At 38.8% G+C, this 27,076-nt stretch overlaps 1 protein-coding gene across 1 annotated transcript; it reads left to right on the forward strand.

The window, feature by feature from the left end:
- Positions 1 to 1,725: 1,725 nt before the first annotated feature.
- Positions 1,726 to 27,076, forward strand: LOC147000491 (uncharacterized). The gene is made up of 5 exons (XM_085833052.1): positions 1,726 to 1,841; positions 3,202 to 3,350; positions 15,914 to 15,961; positions 22,052 to 22,178; positions 24,925 to 27,076. Exons 3-5 carry the CDS (start codon positions 15,932 to 15,934, stop codon positions 26,079 to 26,081), a joined length of 1,314 nt encoding a protein of 437 aa, XP_085689178.1. The 5' UTR covers positions 1,726 to 1,841; positions 3,202 to 3,350; positions 15,914 to 15,931; the 3' UTR covers positions 26,082 to 27,076.

Raw genomic sequence — 27,076 nt, forward strand, 5'->3', positions numbered from 1 at the left:
TAAGAGTCTTAGATAATGGCCATGTTGGCTGGCTAATTGGAGTTCAAAGCAGGCAAGATAAAACATGGGAAAATATAGTGGGATTAATAGTTGGGAGATAGACATAGTAATAGCATAGATGATATATACAATCCTAGTACTAGGGCTGATAAAGGCACATTATGAAGATTGTGTATGTCTTTTACCTTGGAAGTGAATAATCAAAACCTGGGTAGTAACAACAGTTGAAATTATATGTTTTCCACAACACATTGCAAGCAAGTGTAAGACTTCTACGATAAAAGATTCAAGTTTTTGAAGACAGAAATTAAAGAATATACTAGAATGTGGAAAGATCTCCCATGGTTGTGGATGAGGAGGATTCACATAGTAAAACTGGCCATCCTACCAAAAGAAATCTATATATTCAATGCATTCCTTACCAAATACCAGGTTCTGTGCTACAGACCAGAGTGATAAAATGAAGGCCCTTTCCCTTGAAAATTCAAGTATTACTATGTCCATTTTCCTTACCATTCTGATCCTGAATCCATGAATCCCGTCTGCATGTAATTTTAAGTACTATTAACTCATATCAGAAGGCATTTTATTTTTCCTGGCTATCAAAATTCTGTTGTACTATCACTGTATTTTTGCTTACAGGAACTGGGGCTGATGCTGATGTTTTCATTCACGTTATGATTGTCAGACTATTTGTAGGAAAATATTTGTGCAAACTATTTGCATTATCTATTTTCTTTGTTATTGTGGCCATGACAAATCTCTTGGAGTTTAACTTTATCAGTGCTTTCCACTGCCCTGTTGTACAGTTTGTTGTTTCTACACAGTGACCTTTGTCCCTGGAGCTCCCCAGAGAGCTTGCAGAGCACCCTCCCACCATTCTCTGTCCCATCCGTTTTTATCCACATTTTCATCTCAGTGGTCCCTCTTATACTTCATGTATGCTTTGATACATGCTTTGGAAAGAAGCCAAACGTTGTGACTCAATTTTAGTTTTGTGTGTTGGGGTGCAACATAAGAAATTGGAATTTACCTCTTAAAGTCTTGTCTCCCTTGCCATTCCTCCGTTGTGCCTCCCCCTGCCCTCCATTTTTTCCACCCTCTCTTCAGGAGGGCATGGCCAGCCTCCACTTACCTACTCTCTCCTCTCTGTCTTTCTCTGCCTCCACTACTCTCTTAATGCCCCACCCCATGCCCTAAATAAACTCTACTCTATTTAAAAAAAAAAAAAAAAGGAATTATCGTTTAGGTTATATTTTGCTGTGCAATTGTAGCCTAGGAGACTAGTGTCCCAGGCTAAGAAGTTAGGCTGCCTATTTATTATCTGAGGGTTTAAGAACTCACTCTCAGATGTCAGAGTGCAGCATCCTATGGAACCAGTTTGTTTTTTTTTTTTTTTTTTTTTTCAAGTCTGTCAGCCATCAGTAGGGAGGTTGTGCAGAGCAGGTCCACAGGTGGAGCTGTGTGGCAGGAAGGCAATGACTGAGCGGGAGGGAAAGGAATCCCCGGGGCAGGGATAATGGCAAGAGCAGGGATATGATGAGAACAGGAAAAAAAAGCAGTAGTAATTAAGGAGGGGAAAGCTCTTACTCTCAAACTGGTTTTGGGACACCACGTGACCCCAACCACGGTTTAGTGGGCGGGTCTAGGAGAACAGCTCCAAAGATCCAGGCCTGAGTGACAGGAACTTCCACCGATCGTCTTTCTACCTTCCGGTTTCCGCGTCCTAGCTCTCTCTGGACCCGGAAAAATCTCCTCAGACGCAGTTTTGTGGCTGCGGACCTGGGAGAGTCAGCAGCGCGCGGCGGGCACCGCAGCCCGGCGGCCCTGGAACGTCCCAGGTCAGAGGCGCTGCGGGGCTGGGAAGCGGGCGGGAGCGGAGCAGGGGGTTGTTTTCCTCAGCTGCTCTTAAGGACGCTGCTCTCACAGTTCTGTCATTGATGTCTTACCACTGACCGGAAGTTTGAGATCCTGTGACCTGGGATTTATCGTGATTTTTTAAAATTTATCTTAGAGTTACAGGAATATTCAGTCATAAAATCACTGGTAAACCAGAACACCCTCCCCACGCCATCCCAAGCTCCCTGGGACAAAACCACCAACCAAGGAGTAGACATGTGGGGACCCATGGCTCCAGCTGCACATGTAGCAGAGAATGGCCTTATTGGTCATCACTGGGAGGGGAGCCCCTTGGTCTTGTGGAGACTCAATGACCCAGGGTAGGGGAATACTTGGGCCCTGAGGTAGAAGTGGGTGGGTTGGTGGGGCAGCACACTCATAGGGGCAGGGGGAGGGGATAGTGGGTTTGTTGAGGAGAAACTGGGAAAGGGGATAACATTTGAAATGTAAAAATATACCCAATTTAAAAAAAAAAAAAAAAAAACCCTTGTAAAAGGGCAGTTGCACCATCTATTTCCTATTGTGCCAATTACAAAGATAGTGGAAAGTAAATTTGTTCTTGCTTTCTTGCCTTGTTTTACTAATTGCTTGTTCAAGAGAATGCCTTTGGCCCGGTTAATAGGCATCCCCAGAGAGTTTTGTATATAATATTATATAAGGAATAGTGCAGATTTATTGAACCAAAAAATATACTTTATCGAGCCCTACTGTTATGGGTATAAACACTAATATTTAGTAAGCAGACTTTTTAGTGGCCATGAACGTTTTAATCAGAGCTGTATGCAGTTTAGGATGTAAGTAAAACATTCAGAAATATGTCTTCATATGCTGAGTTCTTATGTTACTCCTTGGGTCCAGGCAAGCCCAATATTGGAGTCTCTTCTACCACACTATACATTAAAATAAAGCTTTAGAAAACATTTTTTGAATAATTATGATCATTCCTCTGTATCAGAAAATTATCTCTTTGGTTGAAGGAAAGCACTCTGCCCTTATATAGGTGGCCAAGCTGTTGTTTTTTACTTTAGGGTTTGTTATCATTTAGTGCTGTGTCTGTGGACTTCTTGTAGGAGAAGTGGGAATTCCTAGACCCTGCAGATGGGGCTTTTGGCAGAGATCTCTTTTGGACAGTGCAGCAGTCTGGTTTCTGTGAGTGACAATAATTTTCTTGAAGTCTCTCTAGCTCCTCCTCAGGGTTCAAGGGAGAATGACTGTGCATGTGTCTGAGCCTACATGCTTAGAGGAAAAGAGACATTTTTATTTCTGATATTTTCTCTCTCCTTCATGTTTATCCTTTTTTAGGCATCCTTTATTTTTGTTCCATGAAAAGTTCTGGGTGCTTTCTGAAGACTCTTTCCCATGTGCAGGTGTCTCACTCCTCAGGTAGATCAGCTCACCTGTGAGACTGAGAGCCCTGGATGGTGAAGAGAGGAAACTAGCAAAGGATCCAGGTATGTTAGAGGGAATGAAGAAGGGATGGGGAGGGGCTCAAATCCCAGTAGAAAGAGGACATGAGATTTGTTTTGCCAGATTCTATTTTATTCTAAATATTTTTAGATAATTGCAGTGAGAATAACATCAGAATATCCCCACTGTAGGGTTTAGAAGACTTTCTATGTAAAAATTAATTCACAGAGGCAAATGTAATTTCATTGGTCTGTATGTAAGAGCTATTGTTCCCTTCCCATTCACATCCCTAATCATATCTTCTTACCAATGTTAAACATTTTCATTGTTATAATTTTAATGTATTCTTTAGTCAGAACACTTGATGCCTGTTGGTTTTTTTCTGCTCATAGAGTTTTGGAGCATTGTGTAATTCCTTTAAGTTGTCTTATCTTTTATGGTTAGTTTCTCAGTTCCCTAAAATAATGCCAGCAAGATTTTGATAAGATTAGTTTAGTAACTTTGCATAGTATTAAGTTCTGTCTATATTACCTTCCCACTGATACCTGCTGTTGTCTGTCTTCTTGTCAGTTGTGCAAGATTTGTACTGCTATAATTTGAATATACTTTAAAATCACCCTTGGGTTTGATCCTTCTCTCATATATTTTAAATTTTTTTGTGGATTTTCATTTTATAAATTTTTGGAATGATTTCTCTGTATTTAAAAATGTCTGTGTGATTTTGGTATTTCCAATTTTAAAAACATCCTTTTATATTCTTCACATTTGACTGAGAAGATGCTAACAGTCACTCAAAATACAAGTCTTTATGTGTTCGTGTGTCTTCTACTGATGTCAACATTCCAGGTTTAAAAAAATGTTTTCAATTATTTTTATTATGATTATTCTTTAATTGTATTTCACAGTCCTGTCACCATTCCCCTCTCCCCGTCTCCAAGAGGACATCCCCACCTCTCATCCCCACCCCACTAGACCTACCCACTCCCTGAGGCTTCAAGTCTCTTGAGGGTTAGGTGTGGAGAAGACATTTTTTTACTCTGCAAACTTTAGTAGGTTTGAAGAATTTTTTTCTTTGTTCTTATTTTTGTTTTTTGAGACACTGAAATGACTGTTGCCCATTAAATAAAGTGTCTTTGACCCAGACTGAAAGCAGCACCAGGCTATGGTTGTGAACTGAAACATTTGAACATGTTCCAAAGGTCAGTAGTAGATTCCCTTGTGAGGCCTATGGATATCATTGACTCTTGGCCTGGTTTCCAGTATAGGCCACACTTTTTTGTTCTGTGTAGCTGGCCTGAGATTGTACCAGAAAACCTTCAAAATAATAACCCACAAAATAATCTATGATACCCCTATTACTCCATTGGGTAGGCTTTCTTGGGCATATTGTGGGATTGTACCACACAGGATCCAAATCTGGAGATGGCCATTGATATCTCTGCCCGCTGGCCATGTCTGCATAGTAGTTTTTTGAGATTATGAATGCTACTGACCGGGTGTGCTAGGCATTTGTAGAAAGTGTGAATTGTCTGATCTGAGCTGTATTTTTTTTTTCCTCAAGAAGTTTCACTGGCTTTTTTACTATACTATATTGTCCTGTTTAAAGTTTTCTCAGTCCTGGAATTGTGTACTAATTGAGGCACTGTGTTGAGTTGTAACTGGAATAATTACAGTTTCCATTTTTTGCACTGTTTGCTTTAGCTTTGTCTTCTCTTTGTCTTTATTATTCTGAGGTATGTTCCTTCTGTCCTCACATTCTTGAGAGCTTTTGTACTGTGCTAATGCCATAGTTTAGCACAAGGCTTTCATGTGTCTTTTGACATATTCCCTTTTCTCCTCTCATTGAGTCTACTCATTTGGTGTCTGACATTGATTAGTTTGTAAGTATTGAAACAGTCTTGCATTTTTGGTGTGAACTCAGCTTTCTTTTTTTTTTCTTTTGTTTTTTCATTTTTTCTTAGATATTTTCTTTATATACATTTCAAATTTCAAATACTATCCCAAAAGTTCCCTGTACCTTGCCCCGGCCCTGCTCCACTACCCACTCCCATTTCTTGGCCCTGACATTCCCCTGTAGTGAATCATATAAAGTTTACAACACCAAGGGGCCTCTCTTCCCAGTGACAGGCAACTAGGCCATCTTCTGCTACATATGCAGCAAGAGACACAGGCTCTGGGGGTACTGGGTAGTTCATATTGTTGTTCCACCTATAGGGTTGCAGACCCCTTAGCTCCTTGGGTGCTTTCTCTACCTTCTCCATTGGGGGCCCTGTGTTCCATCTTATAGATGACTGTGAGCATCCATTCTGTATTTTGCCAGGCACTGGCAAAGCCTCATACAAGACAGGGTCCCTATACCAGGGTCCCTTCATCAAAATCTTGCTGGCATATGCAATAGTGTCTAGGTTTGGTGGCTGATTATGGGATGGATCCCCAGGTGGGGTAGTCTCTGGATAGTCCATCCTTTCATCATAGCTCAAAACTTTGTCTCTGTAACTCCTTTCATGGGTATTTTGTTCCCTATTTTAAGGAGGAATGAAATATCCACCCATTGGTCTTCCCTCTTCTTGACTTTCTTATGTTTTGCAAATTGTATCTTGGGTGTTCTATGTTTCTGGGCTAATATCCACTAATCAGTGAGTGCAAATCATGTGTGTTCTTTTGTGATTGGCTTACCTCACTAAGGATGATATCCTCCAAATACATGCATTTGCCCAAGAATTTCATGAATTCATTGTTTTTAATAGCTGAGTAGTACTCCATTTTGTAAATGTACCAAGAAATGTGTCCATTCTTCTGTTGAGGGACATCTGGGTTCTTTCCAGCTTCTGGCTATTATAAATAAGGCTGGTATGAACATAGTGGAGCATGTATTCTTATTACCAGTTGGAACTTCTTCGGGGTATATGCCCAGGACAGGTATTGCTTGATCTTCTGGTAGTACTATGTCCAATTTTCTGAGGAACCTCCAGACTAATTTCCAGAGTGGTTGTACAAGCTTGCAATCCCACCAACAATGGAGGAGTGTTCCTCTTTCTCCACATCCTCGCCAGCATCTGCTGTCACCTGAATTTTTAATCTTAGCCATTCTGACTGGTGTGAGGTGGAATCTCAGGGTTGTTTTGGTTTGCATTTTCCTGATGATAAAGGATTTTGAACATTTTTTCAGGTGCTTCTCAGCCATTCGATATTCCTCAGTTGAGAATTCTTTGTTTAGCTCTATACCCCATTTTTAATGGGGTTATTTGAATTTCTGGAGTTCAGCTTCTTGAGCTCTTTGTATATATTGGATATTAGTCCCTTTTCATATTTAGGATTGGTAAAAAAAAAAACCTTTCCCAACTGTTGGTGGCCTTTTGGTCTTATTGACAGTGTCTTTTGCCTTACAGAAGATTTGCAATTTTATGAGGTCCCATTTTTCAATTTTTGATCTTACAGCACAAGCCATTGCTGTTCTGTTTAGGAATTTTTCCCTTGTGCCCATATATTTGAAGATTTTCCCCACTTTCTCCTCTATAAATTTCAGTGTCTCTGGTTTTATGTGGAGGTCTTTGATCCACTTAGACTTGAGCTTTGTACAAGGATATAAGAATGGATCAATTTGCATTCTTCTACATGATAACTGCCAGTTGTGCCAGCACCATTTGTTGAAAATGCTGTCTTTTTTTTTCACTGGATGGTTTTAGCTCCCTTCTCAAAGATCAAGTGACCATAGGATGTGTGGATTCATTTCTGGATCTTCAATTCCATTCCATTGGTCTACCTGTCTGTCACTGTACCAGTACCATGTTATATTTATCACAATTGCTCTGTAGTACAGCTTGATGGCAGTCATGGTGATTCCACCAAAGGTTCTTTTGTGATTGAGAATAGTTTTTGCTACCCTAGGTTTTTTATTTTTCCAGAAGAATTTGAAAATTGCCCTTTCTATCTCAGTGAAGAATTGAGTTGGAATTTTAATGGGGATTGCATTGAATCTGTAGATTGCTTTTGGCAGGATAGCCATTTTTACTATATTAATCCTGCCAATCCATGAGCATGGGAGATCTTTCCATCTTCTGAGATCTTCTTCAATTTCTTTCTTCAGATACTTGAAGTTCTTATCATACAGACCTTTCACTTCCTTAGTCAGAGTCACACCAAGGTATTTTATATTATTTGCGACTATTGTGAAGGGTGTTGTTTCCCTAATTTCTTTTCGTTTTTTAATTAGGTATTTTCCTCATTTACATTTCCAATGTTATCCCAAAAGTCCCCCATACCCTCCCTCCCACTCCCCCACCTACCCACTCCCAGTTTTTGGCCCTGGTGTTCCCCTGTAATGAGGCATATAAAGTTTGCAGGACAAATGGGCCTCTCTTTCCACTGATGGCTGACTAGGCCATCTTCTGATAAGTATGCAGCTAGAGACACGAGTGGGGTACTGGTTAGTTCATAATGTTGTTCCACCTATAGGGTTGCAGATCCCTTTAGCTCCTTGGGTACTTTCTCTAGCTCCTCAATTGGGGGCCCTGTGATCCATCCAGTGGCTGACTGTGAGCATTCACTTATGTGTTTGCTAGGCCCTGGCATAGTCTCACAAGAGACAGCTATAACTGGGTCCTTTCAGCAAAATCTTGCTAGTGTATGCAATGGTGTCAGTGTTTAGAGGCTGATTATGGGTTGGAGTTTCCCTAATTTCTTTCTCATCCTGTTTATCCTTTGTGTAGAGAAAGGCCATTGACTTGTTTGAGTTAATTTTATATCCAGCTACTGCACTGAAGCTGTTTATCAGGTTTAGAAGTTCTCTGGTGGAATTTTTAGGGTCAGTTATATATACAATCATATCATCTGCAAATAGTGATATTTTGACTTCTTTCTTTCCAATTTGTATCCCCTTGATCTCCTTTTGTTGTCGAATTGCTCTGGCTCGGACTTCAAGTACTATATTGAATAGGTAGGGAGAAAGTGGGAAGCCTTGTCTAGTCCCTGATTTTAGTGGGTTTGCTTTGAGTTTATCTCCATTTAGTTTGATGTTGGCTATTGGTTTGATGAATATTGCTTTTATTATGTTTAGGTATGGGCCTTGAATTCCTGATCTTTCCATGACTTTTATCATGAAGGGGTGTTGGATTTTGTCAAATGTTTTCTCCACATATAACGAGATGATCATGTGATTTTTGTCTTTGAGTTTGTTAATATAGTGGATTACGTTGATGGGCTTCTGTATATTAAACCATCCCTTCATCCCCAAGATGAAGCCTACTTGGTCATGATGGATGATTGTTTTGATGTGTCCTTGGATTTTATTGAGTATTTTTGCATCTATATTCATAAGGGAAATTGGTCTGAAGTCTCTTTCTTTGTTGGATCTTTGTGTGGTTTAGATATCAGAGTAATTGTGGCTTCATAGAATGAATTGGATAGAGTACCTTCTGTTTCTATTTGATGGAATAGTTTGAGGAGAGTTGGCATTAGGTCTTCTTTGGAGGTCTGATAGAACTCTTCACTAAATCCATCTGGTCCTGGGCTTTTTTAGGTTGGGAGACTATTAACGACTGCTTCTATTTCTTTAGTGGAAATGGGATTATTAAGATTTAATCTGATCCTGATTTAACTTTGATACCTGGTATCTGTCTACGAAGTTGTCCATTTCATCCAGGTTTTCCTTTTTTTTTTTTTTTTTTTTTTTTTTGAGTATAGCATTTTGTAGTAGGATCTGATGATGTTTTAGATTTCCTCAGGTTCTGTTGTTATGTCTCCTTTTTCCTTTCTGATTTTGTTAATTAGGATACTGTCCCTGTGCCCTCTAGTCAGTCTAGCTAAGGGTTTATCTATCTTGTTGATTTTCTCAAAGAACCAGCTCCTGGTTTGGTTGATTCTTTGAATAGTTCTTTTTGTTTCCACTTGGTTGATTTCAGCCCTAAGTTTGATTATTTCCTGCTGTCTACTCCTCTTCGGTGAATTTTCTTTCTTTTGTCTAGAACTTCTAGGGGTGCTGTCAGACTGTTAGTGTATGCTCTCTCTGGTTTCTTTTTGGAGGCACTCAGAGCTGTGAGTTTTCCTCTTAGGGCTGCCTTCATTGTGTCCCATAAGTTTGGGTATGTTGTGGCTTCATTTTCATTAAAATCTAAAAGTCTTTAATTTCTTTCTTTATTTCTTCCTTGACCAAGGTATCTTTGAATAGAGTATTATTCAGTTTCCACGTGAATGTTGGCTTTCTATTATTTATGCTGTTATTGAAGATTAGCCTTAGTCCATGGTGATTTGATAGCATGCATGGGATAATTTCAATATTTTTGTATCTGTTGAGGTCTATTTTGTGACTGATTATATGGATGGTGTTTCTGAGAAGAAGGTATATCCTTTTGTTTTAAGATAATATGTTCTGTAGATAACTGTTAAGTCGATTTCTCTCATAACTTCTCTTAGTGTCCATGTGTCTCTGTTTAGTTTCTGTTTCTAGGATCTGTCCATTGGTGAGAGTGGAGTGTTGAAGTATCCCACTATTATTATGTGAGGTGCAATATGTGCTTTGAGCTTTACTAAAGTTACTTTAATGAATGTGGCTGCCCTTGTATTTGGAGCATAGATTTTCAGAATTGAGAGTTCATCTTGGTAGATTTTACCTTATGAAGTGCACCTCCTTGTCTATTTTGATAACTTTGGGTTGGAAGTCAATTTTATTCGATATTAGAATGGCTACTCCAGCTTGTTTCTTGGGACCATTTAATTGGAAAATTGTTTTCTAGCCTTTCCCTCTCAGGTAGTGTCTGTCCTTTTCCCTGAGGTGGGTTTCCTGTAAGCAACAAAATGTTGGGTCATGTTTGTGTAGCCAGTCTGTTAGTCTATGTCTTTTTATTGGGGAATGGAGTCCATTGATGTTTAGAGAAATTAAAGAAAAGTAATTGTTGCCTCCTGTTATTTTTGTTGTTAAAGTTAGGATTCTGTTCTTGCGGCTATCTTCTTTTAGTTTTGTTGAACGATTACTTTCTTGCTTTTTCTAGGGTGTAGTTTCCATCCTTGTGTTGGTGTTTTTCCTTTATTATCCTTTGAAGGGCTGGATTCGTGGAAAGATATTGGTGAATTTGGTTCTATCATGGAATACTTTGGTTTCTCCATCTACTGTAATTGAGAGTTTTGCTGGGAATAGTAGCCTGGGCTGCCATTTGTGTTCTCTTAGGGTCTGCATAACATCTGTCCAGGATCTTCTGGCTTTCATAGTCTCTGGTGAGAAGTCTGGTGTAATTCTAATAGGCCTGCCTTTATATGTTACTTGACCTTTTTCCCTTACTGCTTTTAATATTCTATCTTTATTTCTTGCCTTTGTTGTTCTGATTATTATGTGTCAGGAGGAATTTCTTTTCTGGTCCAGTCTATTTGGAGTTCTGTAGGCTTCTTGTATGTTCATGGGCATCTCTTTCTTTTGATTTGGGAAGTTTTCTTCTATAATTTTGTTGAAGATAGTTGCTGGTCCTTTAAGTTGAAAATCTTCATTCTCATCTACTCCTAATAGACTGTTTCTTCTAATTACACTAAAATAGAAGGAAAGCTGAGGAGCAGGTGAGGGAGCCATCTTGGGTCCCAGATCCCTCAGAGACTAGTATGCATAGGTGAGAATGCAGACTACAGAAGCAACACAGCTTCTGGGACAGACCCCCGTCTTGGGCTCTTGGTTTCTGTTAGTAAAATTCTTACCTTTGCCTTTTGCCATCTGGTAATCTCTGGAGTTAGTTGTTATAGTTGTCTCTGGCTAGAGATTGTTCCTCCTCTGATTCTGTTAGCCTCTGTCAGCAGACCTGGGAGTCTAGCTCTCTCCTGAGTCTCAGTATCAGAGTACTCACTGCAGGCAAGCTCTCCTCTTGCAGGGAAGGTGCACAGATATCTGGCATAATACTCCTATTATCCTTAGGTTTGGTCTTCTCATTGTGTCCTGGATGTCCTAGATGTTTTGAGTTAGGATCTTTTTGCATTTTGCATTTTCTTTGATTGTTGTGCCGATGTTCTCTATGGAATCTTCTGCACCTGAGATTCTCTATTCCATCTCTTGTATTCTGTTGCTGACACTCGCGTCTATGGTTCCAGATTTCTTTCCTAGGGTTTCTATCTCCAGCGTTGTCTCATTTTGGCTTTTCTTTATTGTTTCTACTTCCTGTTTTAGGTCTTGGATGGTTTTGATCAATTCCATCACCTGTTTGGTTGTGTTTTCCTGTATTTCTTTGAGAAGTTCTACCTCTTTAGCAGTGTTCTCCTGTATTTCTTTAAGTGAGTTATTAAAGCCCTTCTTGATGTCCTCTACCAGCATCATGAGACATGGTTTTAAATCCGAGTCTTGCTTTTCGGGTGTGTCGGGGTATCCAGGATTGGCTGAGGTGGGAGTCCTGGGTTGTGATGATAGTCAGTGGTCTTGGTTTCTGTTAGTAAAATTCTTACCTTTGCCTTTTGCCATCTGGTAATCTCTGGAGTTAGTTGTTATAGTTGTCTCTGGCTAGAGCTTGTTCCTCCTCTGATTCTGTTAGCCTCTGTCAGCAGACCTGGGAGTCTAGCTCTCTCCTGAGTCTCAGTATCAGAGTACTCACTGCAGGCAAGCTCTCCTCTTGCAGGGAAGGTGCACAGATATCTGGCATTCAGACCTGCCTCCTGGCTGAAGATGATGGCTTGAAACATGCCTGTCCCATATGTGTTGTCTCTGCAGAATGCAAGCTCACCTGCACAGACTGATCTCCTTCGGACACGGGACACAGATGGCTCTCTCACCTGCTCTTGTGGTCAGAACCCTTCGGGGCATATACCTCTCCTCTGGCAGAGAAGGTGCCAGGATGTCTGGAGCCCGAAACGGGGTCTGTCCCAGAAGCTATTGTTGCTTCTGCCTATCCCCGAAGCTGTGTTGCTTCTGTAGTCTGCACTCTCACCTGCACAGACTAGTCTCTGAGAGATCCGGGACCCAAGATGGCTCCCTTACCTGCTCTGAAAGAACCCTCCCAGGTGTACACCTCTCCTCTGGCAGGGAAGGTGCCCGCATGTCTGGAGCCCAAAACGGGGGTCTGTCCCAGAAGCTGTGTTGCTTCTGTAGTCTGCATTCTCACCTATGCATACTAGTCTCTGAGGGATCTGGGACCCAAGATGGCTCCCTCACCTGCTCCTCAGCTTTCCTTCTATTTTAGTGTAATTAGAAGAAACAGTCTCTGTGTCTGTAAATCATGGCAACTGGTTTGAGATTTTTCTCTCTCTGATATATATATATATATATATATATATATATATATATATATATCAGGATTAGGTTCTGTCTTGGGCCTGTGATCTTTCCAGTCATTGCCTTTTGGCTGGCTTCTAGTATCAGCTATGTATTTCCTTTGTGGCTGACCTCAGATCAAACCAGAAAGTCTTCTCTTACAAAAGTTGTCTTGGGACAATTATGCTGGTGAGCCTATTTTGCTGGACATGTTTGTTTTGCAGCACTAGCTAGCATTCAGCATCTGAGGACAGCAGCTGATGAGTTGTTTGCCCAGTAGCTTACAGAGCCCTGTTAGCAATTTGAATTCTACACCACAATGAGTGGTCTGCTGATTTCTCAGCATATTCTCCAGCAATGTATAAAACCAAGTGATATTTTCTTATAGTATTATATAGCTTATTAAGATTATTATCAGTGTATCGAAAGATGGCCTAGTCGGCCATCACTGGAAAGAGAGGCCCATTGGACTTGCAAACTTTATATGCCCCAATATAGGGGAATGCCAGGGCCAAAAGAATGGGAATGGGAGGGTAGGGAAGTGGGGGGCGGTATGGGGGACTTTTGGGATAGCATTGGAAATGTAATTGAGGAAAATATGTAATAAAAAAAACAGTGAAAAAAAAATAAAAAAATAAAATCTTAAAAAAAAAAGATTATTATCAGATTGGAGCTTTCGTGTGAAATGTTTATAGTTTTTGAATTGAATAATCATGTTTTCCAAATTATGTAATTTGGGAAAAAATGCATCCTTGTTTTATTTTTTGGTTCATGGAAAATGTTCTAAGTGTTACTTGCTCTTTGTAAGCACTGATACACTGTTATGAGTTAGTGTGAAGCCATTGCATGTTCCTTCCTTTCTTCTGAATACAGTGGAATGATGGAGGCTGTATTCAAATTATGCAATAATGAGTTAGAATGTTGACTATATCTTGATTATGCTGAGGTATATTTCTTCTAGTCTCATATTCTTCAGTGCTTTCATAGTGAACCAGTGTGACATTTTGCCCCAGATGATTTATGGATATGTTGACAGGGCTGTGTGTCTTCCCTCACTGGTTTACATATTTTGTACTTTGAATTGTTTGTTTTGTGGATCTTGAAACAGTCTTACATTGTTGGTATGAAATCAACTCGTTCCCTTCTGTATCCATTATAGAGAATCTGTTTGTTAATGTAAATCCTTGCAACTGCTCTATAATTTTTTTCCTTTGTAATTTTTTTGTTCATCTGGTTTTTTGTTTGTTTGTTTGTTTGTTGTTGTTGTTGTTTGAGATACTGCGTAGCCCTGGCCTGGAACTTAGAAATCCGCCTGCCTCTTCCTCCCAAATGCTGGGATTAAAGGCGTGTGCCACCACTCCCGGCTCAATGTGTTTATTCTTAATAAAAAATTTTACACTCTTGCTATATAAGCTTAGACACTGTCTTGATAATCTCACACTGAATCTTTCTTTGAGACTAATATAAAATTATAGTAATGTTCCATGAAATAAATATTATCTCTCTAAATTTACACTCATATAATATATTTATTTTTTTACTTAGAAATAATTTGAAGTTCATGATATTCCCTCTTTTGTAGTTATTCTAAAAGTATATATTGTAACCAATATTTTATGTTGTCTGTGTTGTGCTGATTTGGTTTTAGAATATAGAAAAGTATTAGTCATGATTATTCTGACTAGATGCTCACAGTCACCTATTGGTTGGAACCCAGGGCCTCTAATGAAGGAGCTAAAGACAGTACCCAAGGAGTTAAAGGGGTCAGCAACCCTATAGGAGGAACAACAGTATGAACTAACCAGTTCCCCCAGAACTGTGTCTCTAGTTGCATATGTAGCAGAGGATGGCCTAGTCAGCCATCAGTGGGAGGAGAGGCCCTTGGTATTGTGAAGATCATATGCCCCAGTACAGGAGAATGCCAGGGCCAGGAAGCAGGAGTGGGTGCTTTGGGGAAAAGGGTGCGGGTGAGGGTATAGGGGCTTTGTGGATAGCATTTGAAATGTAAATAAAGAAAAATCTAATAAAAAATGCCTAAAAAATAAATAAAAAATAAATATTGGGTAAAGTTTAAAGAAAAAGGTAGATGCTGAAAAAAATACTGCAAAGTCTTGCTAAAAGCTATGAAACATAAAAATAGAGAAAATACTAAATTCTGTTTCATTTTAAAATTGCACTATCATAATGGGTATTATTTCTCTGAAAATTATGTTTTCCTATGGAGCCATGAAGATTAAATGGATATTTTATATGGAATAAAATATACTTGGGCAAAAGATGATATAGAATGAGTGCTTTATAAATCTGCGTGTACTGTGGAAATGATTCACTTTATCTTCATGCATATCCTCTTATGAGTAGCAGCCCTCAGAGAGTTTCTGCCATACCTGCATCTTGATGATTCTGCCTTGGCATTGCCTAGAACAGTTCTCAACCTGAGGGTCATGATGCCTTGGGGCATAGACTCTTTCACAGGAGTCACCTAAGGCTACCATAATTGATATATTTCTGATTGCCTTAGGTACTGGATACAAAACTTTTATATCAATCTACAGATAGACCTACCACATGTACATACATTAATTCATGAGTTCCTTGTACTGTATTAAAAGGTTTCAGCATTAGAAAGGCCTAGAACCACTGGCTTAAAACATTTAGCATATGGACATCCCATTTAAAGAAAGGTGTGTCCTGCATTGTAATATTCTTCTTATAAATGCATTCACGTGCAATTTAGTGGTCAATATTGCCCCACAAAGGTGTGCATGCAATTTAGAAAAGAATTCCACATTGAAAGGAAGAGTTATTGGAAAGATACATTTTACCTCAGGAACAATGTAAAGCCTTCTTAGATGATGATGGAAGTGGCTGTAACTCGACCTGATGATGATTTATCACTTTGGAAAAAAAAACCCAAAAACATGATATTTGATGGATTGAATCTGTGTCTGTACATCAGGACAGCAGGACACACATGGAAAACATGTACTGTATCTGCAACGTAGAATGAAATGAAATGTGACCAAAGGGTCAAATATTGTGTTCTAGTGTGATGACTAATGAACCTCTATTTAATGCTCGGCATTCATTTAGTCCCCACTAGCCATTTGCCTATGACTCTAGTCCTTATAAGTTTCCAGTAATAACTCAGTAAAACAGTAGTGTTTTACAGCAAGTGTGTATGTGCTCTGTTTGTGCCTGCTGGCTGCCGAGGTTAGAAAAAGGCCTCAGATTGTATTCATTTTCCTTGCCACATTAAATATATCATTCCATGTTTTCCTTTCTGTAGGAATGTTGACAAGTTTTCTGGTATCATTATCGTTTTTATGTTTTTTATATGGTTTAGCATTGTTCATAACAGAGGTGTATTAATTTTCACTTTTAATTTTTCAGGTAAGAGTAACAAGAAGAATGAATGCTTCTCTCATAAATGCTCCTCAGGTCAGTGTCCTGTCTACATTTCTTAGAAATTCCTCTTACTATTTAAACCATTTGAAACTTTAGTTCTCTACCTCTTTTGTTAACAAAAGTGTTTGTTTTCTTTAATTTATCTTTGTTCCTCGCCAATGGTCAAAATTAAGCCTTTAGATCTTCACTTCAAATGGAACAAGCACAGCCTTGTGCTGTTCTATTTTCACTGGATTTTATACTATGAGAACATAAATTTCCAAGGAATGAAGACCTGCAGTTCTGGTAGAGAAAGTATTGTAGATGATGCTCAAATAATAATTTGATGACTAATTTTAACATTGGTGCCCTTTTATATTAGTGCAGAGGGGAGGTCTCAGATGCACATAAGTTGCATTTCAGGAATAATAAGGTTTCTGGAAACATCTTTCTGAATGTAGCTCTTCACATGGTCACTGACATCATAGAGGAATATATGGATGAGTAGAGTTTATGGGGAAGTAGAATTAGAATATATTCACTGTCTTGAATCCTAACAGTAAATATTTCAACTCCATAGAGGCACAGATGATGGAAGGAATACGTAGCTTTCTCTGACCGTAACATTGGTGTGTTCGTGAGGACAAGCAGATTGCAGTATTCTGGCATCTCTTTTTGGCAATTTGTGTTACACAGTGATCACTGGTGACAAATGAAATCTGTTTGTCTCTAAGCGGCTGCACAGTGCTCAGTGTGCTCAGTTCTCAATATACAGATGAATATTTTCTTTTTCTCTTTTGTTTCATTTTTTAGAAGTAGTGTAAGCACTTCTGTGTGTACCTTTTTATTTATAGAATATATTAGTAGGATTTTTCTTGGAGTATTACCTTATTACTTCCTATAAGCCATGTAATTTCAATCATGAATGAATGTTCCTCTTAATTTGTTCTCTTTTTTCTTTAATGGGACGAATGTTCCATCCACCATATGGATATGTTTTCCCTCTCTTCCAAGCTATGTATTGCATAATGAAAAACTCTGAGGAGTGCTTTACAATAATGTTTTATTTAAGTGTTTAAGTATATAAGTGGTCGTCTGTATGTTTTTATGTATAGTGAGTGACATGCCTGTGAAACCCTGAATTCAGCATCAGTCTTTTGAGACTGAAGACAGCCATGCTAGTTAGCAGCAATGTGTGTAGAAAGAAAGGAAAAGAAAGTTAAAACTAGCTGATTTAAGTTTTCACTTAAGTCACTCTTACTAACAATAATGTATTTAAAAGTAATCCCAGTAAAATCAGGGACTAGACAAGGATGCCCACTTTCTCCCTACCTATTCAATATAGTACTTGAAGTTCTAGCCAGAGCAATTAGACAACAAAAGGACATCAAGGGGATTCAAATTGGAAAGAAAGAAGTCAAAATATCACTATTTGCAGATGATATTATAGTATATATAAGTGACCCCAAAAATTCCACCAGAGAACTCCTAAACCTGATAAACAGCTTTAGTGCAGTAGCTGGATTTGAAATTGACACAAATAAGTCAATGGCCTTTCTCTACACAAAGGATAAATGGACTGAGAATGAAATTAGGGAAACAACACACTTCACAATAGTCACAAATAATACAAAATACCATGGTGTGACTCAAACGAAGGAAGTGAAAGATCTGTATGATAAGAACTTGAAGTCTCTGGAAAAAGAAATTGAAGAAGATGTCAGAAGATGGAAAGATCTCCCATGCTCATGGATCAGCATGGCGATCCTGCAGAAAGCAATCTACAGAATCAATGCAATCCCCATCAAAATTCCAACTCAATTCTTCAATGAATTAGAAAGGGCAATTTGCAAATTCATCTGGAAAAACAAAAAACTTAGTACAGCAAAAACTATTCCCAACAATAAAAGAACCTCTGGTGGAATCCCCATGCCTGACATCAAGCTGTACTACAGAGCAATTGTGATAAAAACTACATGGTACTGGTATAATGACAGACAGGTAGATCAAAGGAATAGAATTGAAGACATAGAAATGAATCCACACATCCTATGGTCATTTGATCTTTCACAAGGGAGCTAGAACCATCCAGTGGAAAAAAGACATCATTTTCAACAAATGGTGCTGGCACAACTGGCAGTTATCATGTAGAAGAATGCAAATTGATCCATTCTTATCTCCTTGTACAAAGCTCAAGTCTAAGTGGATCAAAGACCTCCACATAAAACCAGAGACACTGAAATTAATAGAGGAGAAAGTAGGGAAAAGCTTTGAAGATATGGACACAGGGGAAAAATTCCTAAACACAACAGCAATGGCTTGCACGATAAGATCAAGAATTGACATATGGTACAACCACTCTGGAAATCAGTCAGGCGGTTCCTCAGAAAATTGGACATAGTACTACCGGAGGATCCAGCAATACCACTCCTGGGCATATATCCAGAAGATGTCCCAACCAGTAAGGACACATGCTCCACTATGTTCATAGCAGCCTTATTTATAATAGCCAGAAGCTGGAAAGAACCCAGATGCCCCTCAACAAAGGAATGGATACAGAAAATGTGGTACATTTACACAATGGAGTACTACTCAGCTATTAAAAAGAATAAATTTATGAAATTCCTAGGCAAATGGATGGATCTTGAGGGCATCATCCTGAGTGAGGTAACACAATCACAAAGGAACTCACACAATATGTACTCACTGATAAGTGGATATTAGCCCCAAAACTTAGGATACCCAAGATATAAGGTACAATTTGCTAAATGCATGAAACTCAAGAAGAACGAAGACCAAAGTGTGGACACTGTGCCCCTTCTTAGAATTGGGAACAAAACACCCATGGAAGGAGTTACAGAGACAAAGTTTGGAGCTGTGACAAAAGGATGGACCATCTAAACACTGCCATATCCAGGGATCCATCCCATAGTCAGCTTCCAAACGCTGACAGCATTGCATATACTAGCAAGAGTTTGCTGAAAGGACCCAGATATAGCTGTCTCTTGTGAGACTATTCCGGGGCCTAGCAAACACAGAAGTGGATGCTCACAGTCAGCTATTGGATGGATCGATCACAGGGCCCCCAATGGAGGAGCTAGAGAAAGTACCCAAGGATCTAAAGGGATCTGCAACCCTATAGGTGGAACAACATTATGAACTAACCAGTACCCAGGAGCTCTTGACTCTAGCTGCATATGTATCAAAAGATGGCCTAGTCGGCCATCACTAGAAAGAGAGGCCCATTGGACTTGCAAACTTTATATGCCCCAGTACAGGGGAACGCCAGGGTCAAAAAGTGGGAGTGGATGGGTGGGAGGGTATGGGGGACTTTTGGGATAGCATTGGAAATGTAAATGAGGAAAATACCTCATAAAATATATATATATATATATATATATATATATATATATATATATATATATAATTGACATATGGGACCTCATAAAATTGCAAAGCTTCTGTAAGGCAAAAAGACACTGTCAATAAGACCAAAAGGCCACCAACAGATTGGGAAAGGATTTTTACCAATCCTAAATCTAATAGGAAACTAATATCCAATATATACAAAGAGGTCAAGAAGCTGGACTCTAGAAATTCAAATAACCTCATTAAAAAATGGGGTACAGAGCTAAGCAAAGAATTCTCAACTGAGGAATATCGAATGGCTGAGAAGCACCTGAAAAAATGTTCAATATCCGTAATCATCAGGAAAATGCAAATCAAAACAACCCTGAGATTCCACCTCACATCAGTCAGAATGGCTAAGGTGACAGCAGTTGCTGGCAAGGATGTGGAGAAAGAGGAACACTTCTTCACTGCTGGTAGGATTGCAAGCTTGTACAACCACTCTGGAAGTCAGTCTGTAGGTTCCTCAGAAAATTGGACATAATACTACTGGAAGATCCAGCAATACCTCTCCTTGGCATATACCCAGAAGAAGTTCCAATGGGTAATATTAACACCTGCTCTACTATGTTCATAGCAGCCTTATTTATAATAGCCAGTAGCTGGAAAGAACCCAGATGTCCCTCAACAGAAGAATGGACACATTCTTGGTACATTTACAAAATGGAGTACTACTCAGCAATTAAGAACAATGGATTTATGAAATTCTGGGATAAATGGATGGACCTGGAGGATATCATCCTTAGTGAGGTAAGCCAATCACAAAAGAAGTCATTAGATATACACTCACTGATAAGTGGATATTAGTCCAGAAACATAGAACACCCAAGATACAATTTGCAAAACACAAGAAAATCAAGAAGAGGGAAGACCAATGGGTGGATACATCATTCCTCCTTAGAATAGGGAACAAAATACCCATGTAAGGAGTTACAGAGACAGTGTTTGGAGCTAAGACGAAAGGATGGACTATCCAGAGACTACCCCACCCCTGGATCCATCCCATAATCAGCCACCAAACCTAGACACTATTGCATATGCCAGCAAGATTGGTATAGCTGTCTTGTATGAGGCTTTGCCAGTGCCTGGAACATACAGAAGTGGATGCTCACAGTCATCTATAAGGTGGAACACAGGGCCCCCAATGGAGAAGCTAGAGAAAGTACCCAAGGAGCTGAAGGGGTCTGCAACCCTATAGGTGGAACAATATGAACTAACCAGTACCCCCAAAGCTTGTGTCTCTAGCTGCATATGTAGCAGAAGATGACCTAGTCGGCCATCACTGGGAAGAGAGGCCCCTTGGTATTGCAAACTTTATATGCCCCAATAAAGGGGAATGCCAGGGCCAAGAAATGGGAGTAGTTGGGTAGGGGTGCAGGGTTGAGGGAGGGTATAGGGAACTTTTGGGATAGCATTTGAAATGTATAAATAAATAAATAAATAAATAAATAAATAAATAAATAAGAAAGAAAGTATAAAGAAAAAATAAAAAAATAAAAATAAAAGATTCTGTCATTTCAAAACACAATTTGATAAAAGAAAATTATTCTATTTCATCTGAGTGTATCATCACATATACCATTTATTTATACATACATGTCTAATTATTCTATATTAAAAGATATAGAAGTTATCAAATTGTTATTATCTGTACTACATATGTCACCTTAGAGAAAATTTTAAATAATTTTAATGGCGTCTAAATCTGTTTTTCTTTTACATCTTTTATTGTTGTGGATATAATCCCATAAAATACCTTTACAAAGTATTTGAATCTGTGTGTCCTTTGGACTGTTGAATGGTTCGCTGATATTACACTCTCAGTTTAAAGAAAAAACTGTGGTTCTTAATTTATCTAACAATTCTGCATTCACATTCCACCTCTTTGTTCTTGCACCTAGGCTACATTGCACCTAAGCATTTTAGAATAGTTCAGGTGAGACCCAGCTGAAGACAAGATTGATACAGTGTTCATAGTTGAGCAAGGCTGACAGCTGTAGAATTTAGAAGCACAGTTTTACTCCTTGTAACTTGACCATCTGTTATGTGACACTAGGATTCTGTTTGATAAAAACCCATACTTCATAATGATACATTCTTCCATGTGGCCCTCACATATATATGTTATATCACGTAAAATTTTGCTGTTCATGACTCCCTCATGTAATCATGTTCCAGAATAAATGAGAGTACAATAGACTATAACTCTTTTAAGTAACATCCTTTTTAAAAATTAAATTTCAGTTTTCTTTTATGTATATTGGTACATTTCCCAGAATGTATGCATATGTTGCTATGTTTTACTCCATCTCGTTGAGTTCAGAAGACAGTATTAGATTTTGAAGGATTAGAAATAAAAGTTTGCTGTGTAGTTCATGTGTGTGCTTGGAAACAATTTAGAATTATAGAATCCCAACTGGACACAAATTTCCAAATGAAGTGATAGTGGCATCTTCATCTGTTGTTAAGGTCTTAGAAAACACCAGAAAATTCATGAAGGAGAGAGACTTTAGGAATGGACTCAGTAAAGTATGTCATCCTATGCATTGTCTCATAAGAGCAACAATGCTTAACTTCTGATACATTTCTATAGCATTTCTAGAAGATGTTGTTGTCCTCAAATATTTCCCATAATTCATTTTTATCACAATGTGCCTCTTATTCTTTTGGTCGTTTCTGTCTAGGACAACACTTTTGTCCAGCAGCATATGATGAACAGGTAATTTTCTATTACAGAGTCAGTTAACATTCAAGGATGTGGTTGTGGACTTCTCACAGGAGGAATGGGAATGTCTTGACTGTGCTCAGAGGGCATTGTACATGGAGGTGATGTTGGAGAATTATAACAATCTATTTTTTGTGGGTAAGAATACTTTTGTAGAATTCCTGACTCATTCTTTGAATTTACCTACTATTTGCTTGTATAAATCCTCTGACATATCTAAAGACTCCCAGAATAAAGGAAATCCTGGTTACCAACATAAGTTCTTCACTGTGTTTCCTTTACATTTCTCTTCATTCTTTGGAAGAGGATCCAGTATTATATTCTGTGTAATCTTCAAAACATGGTATCTACTTTTAATGAAAACTTCAAAATTAAAAAAACCACTGAATAGTCAGAGCAAGAAAATATATTGCTACAACTGTAGTAATTTTACTGTTTCATTAAAGTCTTCAGTTGTTTATGAATTTTTAAAATCAGGAAGTTTTTAAATAGAGAAAGAGCTGTTGCTAATTTTGTTGTTACTTATTTATTTAGTTTTTTACTTGTGGTTTTTATGTTTAGTCCTGTTACAGCATGGCTTTTACATCATGAGTTCCATGCCAATGTGGATTACATAATGAATTCCTAGCTGACCCAAGCTATACTTTCTTACTCAGTCACAAAACATAAACAAGAAAATAGAGAAACTTTTTTTTACATGGTGTCTTAGTCAGGGTTTCTATTCCTGCACAAACACCATGACCAAGAAGCAAGTTGGGGAGGAAAGGGTTTATTTGGCTTACACTTCCATGCTGCTGTTCATCACCAAGGAAGTCAGGACTGGAACTCAAGCAGGTCAGGAAGCAGGAGCTGATGCAGAGGCCATGGAGGGATGTTCTTTACTGGCTTGCTTCCCCTGGCTTGCTCAGCCTGCTCTCTTATAGAACCAAGACTACCAGCCCAGAGATGGTCCCACACACAAGGGGCCTTTCCCCCTTGATCACTAATTGAGAAAATGCCTTACAGTTGGATCTCATGGAGGCATTTCCTCAACTGAAGCTCCTTTCTCTGTGATAACTCCAGCTGTGTCAAGTTGACACAAAACTAACCAGTACAATTGACCCCTTGTCAACTTGACACACAAACACATCACTAGTAAGCCTCAACCCTTATATTCTTATTCATCCTCAAGATCTAAATAACTTTAAAAGTCCCACAGTCTTTACATATTCTTAAAATTTCAATTTCTTTAAAATATCCATCTCTCTTAAAATTCAAAGTCTTTTTACAATTAAAAGTCTCTTAACTGTGGGCTCCACTAAAACAGTTTCTTCCTTCAAGAGGGAAAATATCAGGGCACAGTCACAATCAAAAGCAAAAATCAATCTCCAACCGTCCAATGTCTGGGATCCAACTCACGATCTTCTGGGCTCCTCCAAGGGCTTGGGTCACTTCTCCAGCCATGCCCTTTGTAGCACACACGTCGTCCTCTGGGCTCCAGATGCCTGTACTCCACTGCTGCTGCTGCTCTTGGTGGTCATCTCCTGGTGCTGGCATCTCCAAAACACTGTGTGACCCCTTCAGTCCTGGGCCTTCAATTACAACTGGGGCTGCACCTTCACCAATGGCCTTCCATGGCCTCTCACAGTGCCGAGCCTGAGCTGCTGTGTGACCCCTTCATGCCTTCAAAACCAGTACCACCTGGGTGACCCTTACACATTACCAAGTCCCACTGCAGAAGGAGTACAACCTTGCCTATCTCTGGAACACAGCCTCTTTGTGCTTTCAGAAAACACTTCCCAGAAGATGTCACCTCAACGATGCTGGTCTCTTCTTAATCACTGCTAATTTCTTAGCTCCAGCTAACCAGCATCAATAGTCCCAGTAATGCAAAGTTTTTGCTTTAGTAGTTCTGGTATCTTGTTAATCACAGCTGATTCTTCAGCCCCAGCTAACCAGAACTACAAAATCTTCACAATAAAAACAGCAATGGCCCTGAAGAGAGTCTTTAATTTTCCCTCTGAAATTTCACAACCCAGGCCTCCATCCTCTGCACTGTTCTCAACATTATCTTCCAAGCTCCTACACAGAATTCGACAGAGCTCTTAACACCGAATGGATCTTCTGGCCCAAAGTTCCAAAGTCCTTCCACAGTCCTCCCCAAAACATGGTCAGGTTGTCACAGGAATACCCCACTCTGCTGGTACCAATTTGTCTTAGTCAGGGTTTCTATTCCTGCACAAACACCATGACCAAGAAGCAAGTTGGGGAGGAAAGGGTTTATTTGGCTTACACTTCCATGCTGCTGTTCATCACCAAGGAAGTCAGGACTGGAACTCAAGCAGGTCAGGAAGCAGGAGCTGATGCAGAGGCCATGGAGGGATGTTCTTTACTGGCTTGCTTCCCCTGGCTTGCTCAGCCTGCTCTCTTATAGAACCAAGACTACCAGCCCAGAGATGGTCCCACACACAAGGGGCCTTTCCCCCTTGATCACTAATTGAGAAAATGCCTTACAGTTGGATCTCATGGAGGCATTTCCTCAACTGAAGCTCCTTTCTCTGTGATAACTCCAGCTGTGTCAAGTTGACACAAAACTAACCAGTACACATGGTCATTCAGGGAGATCCATTCTCAAAGTGCTTTACTTCTACATCACCTTTTCTTTTTACTTTCTGCCAAGCATAGTGGTAAATAAGAAATAGAAGGCTACTATTTCCTGTCATTTGATGCATGAATTTCGAGATTGTTCTAAGCATCCATGTAATGATTGTGAAACAAGAAAGTCCACTTTTGAGAGTTCCATCTTTGAGAATCACTAATTTACATTAGAAAATTTCAGGAAACATGGCATATTGTCTTACTCATCCACTAATTCCTGTCATCTCTAAATGCATTTTTTTTTCAGAGAATCATTGCATGTGTCCCAAATTTGAGAACATGTTGGATCAAGACCTACAGCATATTGTCCACGAGCATGTAAATATCCAAGTGAAATCTTATGAATGTCATGAGCTTGGCAAAATCATTCATGAATCCACTGAAAGTACACCTTATAAAACTAACCTCAGGGCTACATCTGTTGAATCATCAAACCTAAGCAGACATGAAACTGAAAACAACAGAGAACCTTACAAATCTAAAAACCATGTAAACTGTTTAAATTTGTGCTCTACCATTAGTCTAAATCAAGGAATCAACATAGGAAAGAAAGAATACAATGGTGCAAAGCTTGATAAGTTTTTTGAATCTAAAGAAACCCTCATGTTGAAACAAACCAAAAATGGAAAGAAACCTTACAAATGTAGTGAATGTGCCAAATGTTTTGCCCAGAAATGCTGGTTTAGAAAACATCAGAGAATTCATACAGGAGAGAAACCTTACAAATGTAGTGAATGTGACAAATCCTTTACCCAAAAAGGCAGTCTTAGTATTCATCAGATGTATCATACAGGCAAGGAACCTTACAAATGTAGTGAATGTGCCAAATGTTTTGCCCAGAAATGCTGGTTTAGAAAACATCAGAGGATTCATACAGGAGAGAAACCTTACAAATGTAGTGAATGTGGCAAATCCTTTACCCAAAAAGGCAGTCTTAGTATTCATCAGATGTATCATACAGGCAAGAAACCTTACAAATGTAGTGAATGTGAGAAATGCTTTATTCAAGTTGGTGATCTTAGAAGACATGAGAGAATTCATACAGGAGAGAAACCTTACAAATGTAATGAATGTGACAAATGCTTTAGGTACAAAAGCAGCCTTAGAAGTCATCAGAGAATTCATACAGGAGAGAAGCCTTACAAATGTAGTGAATGTGACAAATACTTTTCCCACAAAGGTAGTCTTAGTATTCATCAGAGAATTCATACAGGAGAGAAACCTTACAAATGTAGTGAGTGTGACAAATTCTTTACCCAAAAAGGCAGTCTTAATGTCCACCAGAGAGTTCATACAGGAGAGAAACCTTACAAATGTAGTGAATGTGACAAATGCTTTTCCTATAAAGGAGATCTTAGAAAACATCAGAGAATTCATACAGGAGAAAGCACCTTACAAATGTGAATGTGACATGTGCTTTACCCAAAAATTCAATTGTCATCTTCATTCGAGAATTCATACAGGAGAGAAGCCTTACAAATATAATGAATGTGACAAATGCTTTAGCCAGAAACAATCTTAGCACTTATCAGAGAATGCACACAGTAGACACTTTCACAAATGAAGTGAATGAGAAAAATCTGTTTCCAAAGGTGATCATCTTAGAATTCATCAGAGACTACATATAGGTGAAGGAACTTATAAATATAGTAAATGTTCAAATCCTTTACTGTTGGTTCACCACTTAAAATATATCAAACAATGCATTCAGGATAAAAACTTCTGAATGTGATATATAAGGAAAGGTCTTTAACCAAATCTCAGACCTAAGAAAATATCTGGAAATTTATAGTCAGAAAAATAGTGTCCACTGGAAAAAAAATATGGCATGTGCTTTACTCAAGCGGTATTGTTTGCAACACTTAAGCTCCACACTAGAGAATTATTATATATGTGAGGAAGTTGAGAAAACATTTAAATAATCCTCAAATCTTAGGAACTACCCAGTGTTTATGCTGAGAGAAACTGAAAATGAGAAATGAAGGAAATCTTTCATTAAAAGTTTTTACTTGTTCACTTTCAAATATGTCATGATGGAGAAGCTAGAAGAATACAGAGTTGTATAAGCTTTCCTGGAGACTGAAATGATCTATTTCAAAGAGAAGCTGTAAAATGCATGAGTCAAAATAGCTAATGAAACTGACAGCATTCTGTATGTTTAACTCAAATGAACATACTCAAATTATACTTAATAAAAGAGGATTTGACAAACTGAGCTACAAAGATAGGATGCTTTTTATCCTGTAGAGGTACCTACGGATATGTGGTTTGCTCCCAATGTCTAGTATTCATTATCTGTATCATATGCTGGTTTTAAGTTTCAGGATAGCAACTGTCTTTGAGTCCCTTGTGCTCTCATTTTGCTAACTGCTTCCCCTAAGTCCTGTATGTAATTCCAA

Source organism: Mus caroli, unplaced genomic scaffold, assembly GCF_978045245.1.
Source record: "Mus caroli unplaced genomic scaffold, Mus_caroli_1 scaffold_18, whole genome shotgun sequence".
NCBI lineage: Eukaryota > Metazoa > Chordata > Mammalia > Rodentia > Muridae > Mus > Mus caroli.